Raw genomic sequence first — 12,614 nt, 5'->3', positions numbered from 1 at the left:
CAGGAGAATGGGACGGTAGCCCAAGTATAGCATTAATTGACTGTGTGATCTGGGACAAACATTTTCAGCTCTCTGAGCTCTATTCCAGAATCCTTTCCAACATTATTTGGGATTAATTACTCTCCAGAAAAGATTAATTGTTTTGTCTAAAATATATTTAGGTTGCCAAATACAATTAATTATTCATCTTAACAATGTGTTTTAGGGAGTTTTTTTGTTTTAGTTACAGACAGAAGCGTACACACACACAACCCAAACCAAAACCAGCTCTGTCATTTTTGGGATACTTACTGAGTATAAGGTTAAGATTAGTTCTAAAGTACTTTTTAATTTTCCATTGAAATCAAATAATAAAAAGGTTGCCAGTAAGGTGGAAATTAGTTATGTCAATGAATAATTCACTTGGCACATAGTGATTCATTAGGGCACCTGACAATGTTGGAGGTCCCACCCTGTCTTTGCTTATTTCACACCTTTTGTATCCTTGCTTCCTGACAGATCTCCTTGCAGCCAATCTTATTTATTAAAATTGAGGCATAATTGACATGCAACATTATATTAGTTTCAGGGGTACAGCATAATGATTCAGCACTTGTATACACTGTGAAATGATCACCATATAAGTCGGGTCACCATCTGTCACCATGAAAGGTTACAAAAAATTTATTTATTTTTTTCTTGGGAGGAGAACTTTCAAGATGTACTTTCCTGGCAACTTTCAAATGTGTACTAGGATACTGTTGACTGTAGTCACCATGCTGCACACTGCATCTCCATCACCTATTCATTTCACAGCTGGAAGTCTGTACCCCCCCAACCCCCTTCCCACCGGCAACAACCACTCTGTTATTCTTATTCATGAGCCTGTGTTTTGTTTTGTTTGCTCATTTGTTTTTTAGATTCCACATATAAGTGAAAGCATAGAGTATTTGTCTTTCTCTTGATTTATTTCACTTAGCATAATACTCTCAAAGTCCATCCATGTTGTCACAAATGGCAAAGTTTCATTCTCTCTTTTTTTTTTAAGAGAGAGAGAGTGCAAGTGGTGGGGGAGGGGCAGAGAGAGAGGAAGAGAGAGAGAGAATTTTAAGCAGGTTCCACACCAAGCATGGAGGCCAACATGGAGCTCTATCTCACGGTCCAGACAGAGATCATGACCTGAGCCAAAATCAAGAGCTGGACCCTTAATGGACTGAGTCACCCAGGCGCCCCGCATATATCTTTCCTAAATAGTGTTTTTATTTTCTTGGGGTAAATACTCAGAAGTGGAATTGCTGGATCATATGATAATTCTATTTTTAATTTTTTGAGGAGCCTCCATACTGTTTTCCACAGTGGCTGTAGCAGTTTACATTTCCACCCACAGTGCACAAGAGTTCCTCTTTCTCCACATCCTCTCCAATAGTTACTTTTTATCTTTTTGGTATTAACCATTCTGATGGATGTCAACTGAAACCTCATGTGGTTTTGATTTGTATTTCCTGGATGATGAATGATGTTGAACATCTTTTCGTGTGTCTGCCATCTGTATGTCATCTTTGGAAAAATGGCTATTCAGGTCCTCTGCCCATTTTTTTATTTTTTAAGATTTTATTATTTATTTGAGAGAGAAAGAGCGAGTGTGCGCACACACATGAGCAGCGAGGAGAGGCAGATGGAGAGGGAGAGGCAGACTCCACTGAGCAGGGAGCTGGACGTGGGGCTCAATCCCGGGACCCTGAGATCATGACCCAAGCCGAAGGCAGACGCTTAACTGACTGAGTCACCCAGGCATCCCTGCCCATTTTTTTAAATTGGATTTTTTTCCTATATGCATTCTCTATATATTTTGGATATTAACCTCTTGTCAGGTATATGATTTGCAAATATTTTCTTCCCATTCAGTAGGTTGCCTTTTCATCTTGTTGATGGTTTTCTTGGCCATGCAGAAGCTTTTCAGTGTGGTATAGTCTCACTTGTTTATTTTTGTTTTGTTGTCTTTGCTTTTGGAGTCAGATCAAAAAAAAAAAAAATTGCCAAGACTGATGTCAGTGAGTTTACTGCCTCTGTTTTTTCCCAGGAATTTTATGGTTTCAGGTCTTATAGTCAACTCTTTAATCCATTTTGAGTTCATTTTTGTGTGTGCTATAAGATAGTAGTCTAGTTTTATTCTTTTGCATGTGGCTGTCCAGTTTTCTCAACATCACCTATTAAAGACACTGTCCTTTCCATATTGTATATTTGTGCCTCCTTTGTTGTAAATTAATTGACCACATGTGTATGGGTTTATTTCTGGTCTCTCTATTCCATTCTGTTGATCTGTGTGTCTGTTTTTATGTTGTTACCATACTGTTTTGATGATGATAGCTCTGTAATATCATTTGCAATCAGGGAACAGGATGCCTCCAGTTTTGTTCTTCTTTCTCAAGATTGTTATGTCTGTTGAGGCTCTTTTGTGGTTCCATACGGACATTATCACTGTTCTGTGTCTCTGCAAGATGCCATTGGGATTTTGATAGGATTGTGTTGAATCTATAGATTGCTTTGAGCAATACAGACTTTCTAACAATATCAACTCTTCCAGTCCATGAGCACAGAGTATCTTTCCATTTATTTGTGTGTCCTTCAATTTCTTTCATTAATCCATGCAGCAGCCAGTCTTAAAGGCCCCATCTCAGAGCATTAGTAAGCTTCCCAACTGTACTTCCGGAAAACTGCAAAATCATTTCCGTTAACTTGAGGATGTGTTGTCCTCGGCTGACGGGATTTGATAGCTCAGGCCTGATAGCCTCGAGGGTGCTGGATGCATCTCCTCTTCCCTGTTGCGCACCTGTGACCGGGAGCCTGGCTGTGAAAGTCCACAGTGCAGTGCAGTTTGGGAGACTGTTTTTAAAGCCACGTGATGGGGAGAAGAAAAGAGAACGAAGAACCTTCTTCTTTCATGACACCCTTTCCCCCGTCAGAGACTAGCTCCAGGTGCTATTCTGGGAGTTGATACTGTATTAATTATGCCTTACTGTCTTCTGTATTTCCAATGCTTTGACATCTGGGGCCTTGCTGACCCAGGAGAGACTGACTCAGAGGGTTAGCCAGTTCCTCCTCAATGACCCTCCTGGGAGCCCGGCTTTCATATGCAAACCAGCCGCCCCCACATCCCCAGCCAGTTTCTACATCAGGTTCTGGGCCGGTTTCTGTATCAGGCTCTGGGCTGCTGTCCGCCTTCCGCCTTCCCTGATCACCACAGGGCTAGGTACCCAATAGCTAGGGACAGCCCTTCCACTCCTCAGAGTACTAACTAGCCAGTCCTGAACCTGCTTACCTCGCCTTGCTCACTCCCTCCTGTGGAAGCCACAACAAAGACAATTGCCTCTGTTTTCCTTTGCTGTCCTGTCTCCTGACTGACCGGTGCTTCCCTGCGTGGCCTTGTACGGCAGGGCGTGCCCCCCCCTTCTGGAAAACTGTGAGTTAACAAACTGTTTTTCAAGGGCAACTCTCTCCAGATCTGTTCACCGCACCATACCTGAATAACAAAAGAAACTATATTTTAAAACAGATACTGGGACTCTAGGGCTTTAGCATCTCAAAAAAAAAAAAAAAAAAAAAAAAATCTCTGGCCAAGAGTGGAAAGGTTGCTATCTTATCAACACTCACCAGGTGTTCCCCTGGGGATTGGAACAAAACCACTCCTTCAATTTCAAAACCATTTCCTCCCTTTTACAGCTCTCCCAACCACATGTGCACCCCCCCCCCCCAAGAAACCAAAGAGGCGTTCCTAAGGACTGAGTTGACATCCATTTCACAGATATTTAGTGAGTGACTACTATATGCTAGACATGATTCTGGGTGCTGGTGGTGCTGCAGTGAATGAGATAAGCCTAAATCTGTGCTCTCCTAGAAGTTTCGTTATTGTGAGATAAAGATAATGAGGAAAAAACAAACATCCAGTATTATCCCACGTAGTAAATGGGGATGTGGGGATAGAGAGTGAGGCAGGTTAGAGGCTTGGCAGGCTACTTTAGGCAGATTGACCGAGGAATGCCCCTCTGAGGTGGGGACTTTTTTTTTTTTTTAATTTAAGTTCACTTAATTAACATATAATGTATTATTAGTTTCAGAGGTAGAGGTCAGTGATTCATCAGTCTTATATAATACCCAGTGCTCATTACATCACGTGCCCTCCTTAATGCCCATCACCCAGTTACCCCATCCCTTCACCCCCCTCCCTTCCAGCAACCCTGTTTGTTTCCTATGATTAAGAGTCTCCTATGGTTTGTCTCCCTCTCTGATTTCATCTTGTTTTATTTTTCCCTCCCTTCCCCTAAGATACTCTGGTTTGTTTCTTAAATTCCACATATCAGTGAGATCATATGATACTTGTCTTTCTCTGATTGACTTATTTTGCTTAGCATAATACCCTCTAATTCCATCCTTGTTGTTGCAAATGGCAAGATTTCATTTTTTTGATGGCTCAGTAGTATTCCATTGTATATATATGCCACATCTTCTTTATCCATTCATCTGTTGTTGGACATCTGGGCTCTTTCCATAGTTTGCCTATTGTGGACATTGTTGCTATAAACATTGGGGTGCAGGTGACCCTTTGGATCACTACATTTGTATCTTTGGGGTAAATCCCTAGTAGTGCAATTGCTGGGTTGTAGGGTAGCTCTATTTTCAATTCGCTGAGGAGCCTCCATACTGTTTTTCAGAGTGGCTGCACCAGCTTGCATTCTGAGGTGGGGACTTTTGAAAGATGTTGGGGACTGAGCATACACATATGCGGAAAAGTGTTCAGGAGAGTGGGAACAGCCCTGAGTTGGGAGCAGGGCGCCATGTTGGCCGGGTGCTGAGGCTGGCCACTTCCCCAGAGCGTCATGACACCGATACTGACTCTGTAATGTGGGGTCTCATCTCTTCCTGTAGGCGTCCTCATGGCCTTCCAGGCTGAGCTGTCTGCAGGGCTGGTTCCCTGGGCCAATAAGCCTGTCTGATTTCATTTTCCCTCCTTATAAATCTTACAAATCTTACTCATGCTTTCAGCTGACAACCCAAATGCACAACATAGAGAGTGAAAAGCTCTGCTAATCCCAATGGTAGCCACTGTTTGAGCATGTTATTCAGGATTTTTCTATGCTTATATTAATTAGAAGGATTTTCTTTTTAAAAAGAGAGTCCCACTTTCTTCTGTGTGTTTCCCCCTGCGCCAAGTAGCGCCACGCATGCAGTTGGCACCAGTGGACGTGGGCTGAATAGAAGTCCCTTGCTTCCTCCCCTGCTGTCATCTCTGTAGAACATCACCTTTCCTCGATTATTTAAGCCAGGGGCTTGCTGACGCTTGCTCTGTCGGGAAGCTTTTGGCAAGACTTTCAGCAGTGTTGCCTGGAGCTCTCTTTTGATTAATTTTAATTTGATCACTGGGTCTGTGCATAACAACAGAGTTTAGAGGCTGCTTTTGACAATATGTTCTTCTGAGTGGATGGAGGGACAGTGCTTTCACTGGTTTCATGTGATCATGCAGTCAGCGGGGTACATAGATCAGAGTTGCTTAGAGGAAGCCGTGTGAAATTGCTAATTTTTATAGGATAGCTGTAATTGCTTTCTCTGCAGCTTAGAGAGCTGTGCGAGGAAAATGCATTCGTGAAAGGACAGATTGTTACTCTTGAAGAGACTATAAATGTCCATGAGATGGAAGCAAAAGCTAGCAGAGAAACCATCACGAGGCTGGTTTCAGAAGTAAACAGAGAGCAGAAAAAAGCTGCCTCCTGCACCGAGGAGAAAGACAAGCTGAACCAGGTACAGTATGTGAAGTGTGCATGTGCACCTGCGATCATGTTTATGAAGCAGAAATTGAAAACCACATGTGGGTGAGCACACTGGTATTACTGACCACGGTTTCAAAAGGCAGCTGTCAGCAGGAGGGCTGGGGGCAGGATGGGACGCAGTGACCCGAGCAGGCCTTTGGGTACGTAGTTTTTTCCTAATTAGAAAAAAAAAAAAAGACACACAACACATTTAAAAGTAGAGTCTGTAGAGACTTGTGTCCTACTTTAGTTAGGCTCTAAGGATTTTTGATACTCAAGCATTAACTTTTTTTGAAAAATAGGTAATGCATCCACCAGATACAAAATTCCAAATAGACATAAAGGTATATGGTGAAAATCCTCCCCACCCCACCCCTCCCACCAGCCACCCAGTCGTTCTCCTCAGAGGCAACCTGTGTTAACAATTAGTTTTTTATATACCTTTCTAGAAATGTTCTTTGATATGTATACTTATTCTTTTTTTAATTTTAATACAAATGGCAACATGCTGTGCATTATTTTTTTCCTTCATTTATTTTTTAACACAAAATGGTAATATACCACACACTATTATAAGCAAGGCTGCTATGAATAATCTTATATTATTTGTCATGCATGAGAATGTATCAGTAAGACAAAACCCTAGAAGTATACTTGCAGGGTCGAAGGAGATGAGTGTTACTTAGAGGAGACCGTCAAAGGGAAGTTCCTCAACGCTAGACCGTTATTTGTACAATGAATTGCTTGATCTTTTCAAATTATCCGAAGCTCTGTTTGAGCATGCCAATTAATACTGTATGTTTTTTAACACTATATAATCTTTCAATTATTTTTATATTTTTGTGACAAAGAAACTAATTATGGGATTAATAATGTGAATTTTCAAAAGCCAAAGTGAGCCCATGCAATCAGTTAACAGAGTACATAGGAGACAATTAAGTGGTAAAGGAGATGTAGTTCAAAATTAGGTAATGACTGGACTGGATTCAGGTTAAATGATTTTGGCAAGGGCATTTCAAAGGTTAAGTTGTAGACTTCATATTATAGGCAAGTCATGCTAGATTGTTCCTTGTTGCTGACACTAAGTTTGCCCATCTCTTTAGCATAAAGGGACATTTTTTTTTTCTTCTGCAGTTAAGTAAGGTATCTCTGGGCATATTATTTCTGATAACTGGCAGATTATTTCTGTTCCCCATTGACTTTACTGAGTGGTGTTGTCATTGATTCTTGCCTGGATTAATTTACATCATGGGTGGCAAAAAGGTAATATTCTAATTTTACCATTCCTTCTGCTTATTAGCTGGCATCCTTCTGTAAAGAAAAGCTTTTTATTTCTTTTCTTTTCAGTTCTATGGACACATGGATTTTTATTTACTCACTGTGTTACCATCAATTACTTTTTTTTTTTTTGGGTGCTCCAAATTCACTATATTGGCTCAGTAGCAGCCCCTTCAAGATGGTCTCTGTGACCTTATAAACTGACTCTAGTCTTTTAACAATTCCTTGCTTTTTCTGACAGAAGACATGGCCTCTTAGGATCACTTAGAATTTTCAGACTACAGAACTAAAATCAACCTGTTCTGTAGGGAGCGTTGGTGCCTTTTCCTGAAGAATGGTGCTTAAAACCAAGATTGAGGCTCTCGGTGTGCTCATCGCCATTGGGCTGTCATTTCTTTAGGTGGACAGAGCTAGAAATACATTTTTAGTCATAAACTAATACTGGTATTTTTAAATTAAAAGTGGTATTTAGAGTTTTCCTAATATCTTTGTGTTTTATATTAGTATCATTTGAATCTTAATCATAATGTCTACTCATTTGCTTTGTCTTACAATATACATAAAATTATTTCAAAATTACGCTTTTAATAGCTTACCTGCCAGTGAGACTTCTTTTTTTTTTTTAAATATTTTTATTTATTTATTCGAGAGAGAGAATGAGAGAGAGAGAGCATGAGAGGGGGGAGGGTCAGAGGGAGAAGCAGACTCCCTGCTGAGCAGGGAGCCTGATGTGGGACTCGATCCTGGGACTCCAGGATCATGACCTGAGCCGAAGGCAGTTGCTTAACCAACTGAGCCACCCAGGCATCCCACCAGTGAGACTTCTGAGTGAAGTTTTAGGCTCTCAGATTTTTTACATTAATACTGTCAGCAATCATTAGTATAATAGTCACCATTTATCAATCACTTACCATTAGCACAGTCATTGTGCTAAGTATACTTTGCTCAAGTTCACATAGCTCGTAAGTGGCAAAGCTGGGATTTGAACCCTGGTCATTATATTATTTTGCTATCATCAGTAATCCCTTTCCATGTGTAGGGTCACAGCTATATCCTACATATCTGTCTGATGCCAAGTTATTTGTTGTCAAGTCAGTAGGACAAGAACAGTAAGTAGCTATGCAAATTTCCTCAGTGAATGAATAATTTGAATTTGATTACAAATAGTAATTATTGGGCGCCTGGGTGGCTCAGTTGGTTAAGCAACTGCCTTCGGCTCAGGTCATGATCCTGGAGTCCCGGGATCGAGTCCCGCATCGGGCTCCCTGCTCGGCAGTGAGTCTGCTTCTCCCTCTGACCCTCCTCCCTCTCAGCTCTCTGTCTCTCATTCTCTCTCTCTCAAATAAATATATAAAATCTTTAAAAAAAAAACAAAAACAAATAGTAATTATTAAAGTATCAAGCCTTGAAAATTAGGCAGAATTTAATATTTACCTATAAGAAAGCATTTCTGAAGATAGGCAGTAGGAAATGAAAATGTGTTATAAGAGCACATTAAAAAAAAACGGGACTTATTTCTTATATGTATCTTTACTTGTAAATAATGCAGTGTTGTTCAGACTTGGAAACACATTCATTTTGGGATGAAGTTCCTGCCAAAATAATAAAAATTGTAAAAAAAAAATATGGGCGATAAAAAACTTGAGGTCTTTTTAAAGTGCTCATTCATAGGATTATGACTCCAAAGATTGACTACCGAAAAATACTGTCAAGTGGTTTTACTGACACATTAATGGCCTCAGGAAGAGTCTTCATAATGCTTTCTAAAGCTCTGTTTTTGCGGTAGGAAACTTACTTTATTAGTGAAGCCCAGAATGACTGCGGAAGTAGTAGTATTTGCAGGCTGGGGTCCTGTTTTTACAAAACTCAACTTTTCTCATTTTCTTAATTGCTCTATTTACTTTATGACTTTTACTTTATGAAAATTTCCCAAATGAAAATCCAGGTGATTTATTATATATATGGAAAATACATTATTTGAAAATCTTAAGTAGTTAATATTAAAGTATGTTTTAACAACTATCAAAGATTGGCACTTTTTCTTTCAGTTATTTTGAAATAATCCAGTGTTGAAAAGAGTAGGCACTTCCCCTAAAACAAGCCACACACGCATTTCCTATAGGCCATACAAGTTCAGATCAGCAGATCAGAAACTAAACTTACTTATGGGATTTCAGACAGCTTATTTTCCTTCATGCTGTTCACATTACCTTTAATTCTGGTAGCTAGAATCGAAGCTAAGAAAGAATATTGGTTTTGGAGTCAGGCAGGTCTGGTTTGGAAAGATGTCCCTTCTGCTTGTTTGGTTTGTTACCATGAAGTAGCGAATGGAAGAGAGAACAGCCTGAGACAGTTCACAGGGAGTAGAGTGGTTAAGAGGCTAGGCTCTCAGGTTTTTATCCGGGCTCCAGAATCATTTGGCTATGTGATCTGAGGCATATGATCTTACCTCTTGGAACCTCAGTTTCTTGTCTGTAAAATAGAAAAATAATTTAAGGATCCATCTCTTAAAATTATTCTTAGCACTGGATGACATAATATACACGAAATACTCAGGACATGCCCATCACATAATTGATGCTCAGTGTTTTTATTTCCTTTTCCTAATTATTTATGTTTACCCAGGGATCCAAAGAAACAAATTTATTTTAAGGGTATAGGCATATGGAAATAAGTTCCTGGAAGTGAGGACTTTATTAGACAGGATAAATTACCAAAGAAATTGAAGGTCTCTTGACAATCCTGGAATCATGATGTTGGAAGTGACCTTAAGGTCTTTTAGAATCTAGATCATGTAACCCTCTATGTGAAATCAGAATCATCTTTAAAATGTCACTGTCTAGCTAGTTTCCAGCCTTCACTTGAACTCTTCCATAGACAGGGAACCCACTGCTGAACAAGGAGGTCCATATTCTCTATATAGTTTTTTTTTTTAAAAAAGATTTATTTGAGAGAGAGAGACAGAGAACAGGTGGGAGGAGCAGAGGGAGAGGGAGAGGGAGAGAGAATCCCAGGCAGACTCTGTGCTGACTGTGGAGCCCAAATGCAGGGATTGATCCCACAACCATGAGATCATGACCTGAGCCAAAATCAAGAGTCGGCCGCTCAACCGACTGCACCACCCAGGCAGCCCTCTCTGCATAGTTCTAATTGTTTGACAGTTCTTCATTATAGCAAGTCAGGATCAGAATCCCCATGATTTACATCCTCATCATGGTTCTGTCTTCATGAAACTTCATAGAATAAATTGAAATCTTTTTCTTATGGCTAACTTTAAAGCATTTGAAGACATTTATCATGGATTTCTAAGTCTTTTCTTTTGGCTAAGCGGTCTGCATCTCTCAAACTTTGAAACTTCTTTCTTATCATCTGTGAGGTTAGGAGAGTTCTAGCCTCTGGGTGAGGAATTAAAATGAAAATAAACACTAAAATCATATCTTCTCGTATTATAAAAAATGAAACTGTTCATAAGACTCTGAAATAAAATTTAAAGCCCTCTCTCCTTCCACTTCTAGTCTCACTGGGGCATTCCTATTTTAGCTTCTGAGAGTTACCATTGAGACTTTAAAGGAATACATTTCTATTCTTGATTCACCAACGTGAGATGGTATTCTTAGACTTTTTGCTACAATGTGGAGGAATTTAATGCCTTTTACTTTTTTACTTCCCTCTCTCTACTTCCCAGTTTTATTTTATTATTGTATTTACATTGTCAAGGTTTATAATATTTACATTCTGTTCTGTAACTATAATTACGTCTTCCATGCTTTGCCTTTAGATTCATTCTATGCATTCAAAATAAATTAAAACAGCATTTTAAATAGCACAATTACATAAATGTTTTTATTATGGGTGTAATGCTAGCATGTGATGCTGAACCCATTCCATTTTGACATGTCCCTCTTAAAAGTTCCAGCTGGGAACTGTCCATGGTCCTCCAGGCACAATCTGACCGGTTCAGAGCAGAGCGTTTGTAGTACTATAGTGAAGCCCAGAACACACTGGCCTCACGGGCAGCTAAATTCATTGTCAGCTTGTATTGTGTTTGTCAATAATGAGAATTTCAAACTTACACTGAATTTTTATTATTTTTCAAGGTTGATGATGTCAGTGGGACAGCCTAAGGGGTGTGTATGTCTGTGTGTGTGTTCCTATCACTATTGACTCAGCACTTTAAATGGACCAGAATTTCCTGGATGTTTTCATAGTTGTCTCTGCTCTGTCATATCTTCCTTCCATTTCTAGCCCCCCAGCTACAGATCCCTTCTCTAGAGATGATCAGAACTGGCAGTCGCTTGTGCTTATTTCTAGAGAGATGCTCTTTTTATGTAAGTACAATGGCACTAGACACATGGTTAGGCACCTTACTTTTTTCACTGACTGTATCTTGGAGAGTCTTCCATATCAGTACATAAAAAATTTCCTCAGTTCTTTTTAGGAACTATATATGTTCTATGGTATAGATGTCTCATATTTGTTTAACTGGTCACAAATATCAGTGAATATTTGTGTAGTATCTGATCTTTTGCTGTATTGTAATGGAATAACTTTAAAAAATTTTTTTAAATTTTAATTCAGTTAATTAACATATAGAGTATTATTGGTTTCAGAGGTACAGGTCTGTGATTCATCAGTCTTATATAATACCCAGTGCTCATTACATCACCCAGTTACCCCATCCCTCCACCCCCCTCCCCTCCAACAACCCTCAGTTTGTTTCCTATGATTAAGAGTCTCTTATGGTTTGTCTCCCTCTCTGGTTTCGTCTTGTTTTATCTTTTCCTTTCTTCCCCTATGATCCTCTGTTTTGTCTTAAATTCCACATATCAGTAAGATCATATGAATTATTGTCTTTCTGTGATTGACTTATTTCGCTTAGCATAAGACCCTCTAGTTGTAATGGAATAACTTTGCACATATGTCATTTTCCATATTCAGTAATCTTTCCTGAAGATCTATTCTTGGGACTGGAATTGCAGGACCACAGGGTATGTGCATATTCTATTTTGTTAGATGTTTATACCAGAATTACACCTATCTACACTCCCACCAACAATGTATAAGAGCACATATTTGGGGAGAATTTCTGTGTTTATTTCTTAACTTTAAATGCAGTAGGTAAAAAAAATCAACTGGTTTTTCATTTTACAAAATTTTTTTTTTAAAGATTTTTATTTATTTTTCAACAGAGAGAGAGACAGCGAGAGAGGGAACACAAGCAGGGGGAGTGGGAGAGGGAGAAGCAGGCTTCCCGCCGAGCAGGGAGCCCGATGTGGGACTCAATCCCAGGACGCTGGGATCATGACCTGAGCCGAAGGTGGAAGCCCAACTGACTGAGCCACCCAGGCATCCCATCATTTTACAAAAATTTTCTAAGGTTGGATGAATTAAACTCAAGCCAGAGGTTCTCCACCTGGATGATAATTAGTCATGTATTTTTGGTAGTTAGCAACATTAAAATAGGTAACAATTGCATTTTAAAAACAAACCTTTGAATGGTTTTATCACATAATGCATTTAATTGGGAATTAACACAGAGATGCATACAATTGGGAA

General features: G+C 39.5%; 1 protein-coding gene across 1 annotated transcript in view; it reads left to right on the top strand.

Annotated features, from left to right (window-relative positions):
* Positions 1-12,614, top strand: part of CCDC170 (coiled-coil domain containing 170) — a 95,779-nt gene that overhangs the window by 45,624 nt on the left and 37,541 nt on the right. Inside the window, exon 6 of the mRNA XM_032407649.1 lies at positions 5,587-5,772. Coding sequence (XP_032263540.1) covers positions 5,587-5,772 — 186 coding nt within the window. The remainder of the gene's footprint in view (positions 1-5,586; positions 5,773-12,614) is intronic.

The sequence above is a fragment of the Phoca vitulina genome, unplaced genomic scaffold, assembly GCF_004348235.1.
Source record: "Phoca vitulina isolate PV1807 unplaced genomic scaffold, GSC_HSeal_1.0 scaffold9, whole genome shotgun sequence".
NCBI classification, from domain to species: domain Eukaryota; kingdom Metazoa; phylum Chordata; class Mammalia; order Carnivora; family Phocidae; genus Phoca; species Phoca vitulina.
This window is presented reverse-complemented; position numbering and strand designations above follow the sequence as displayed.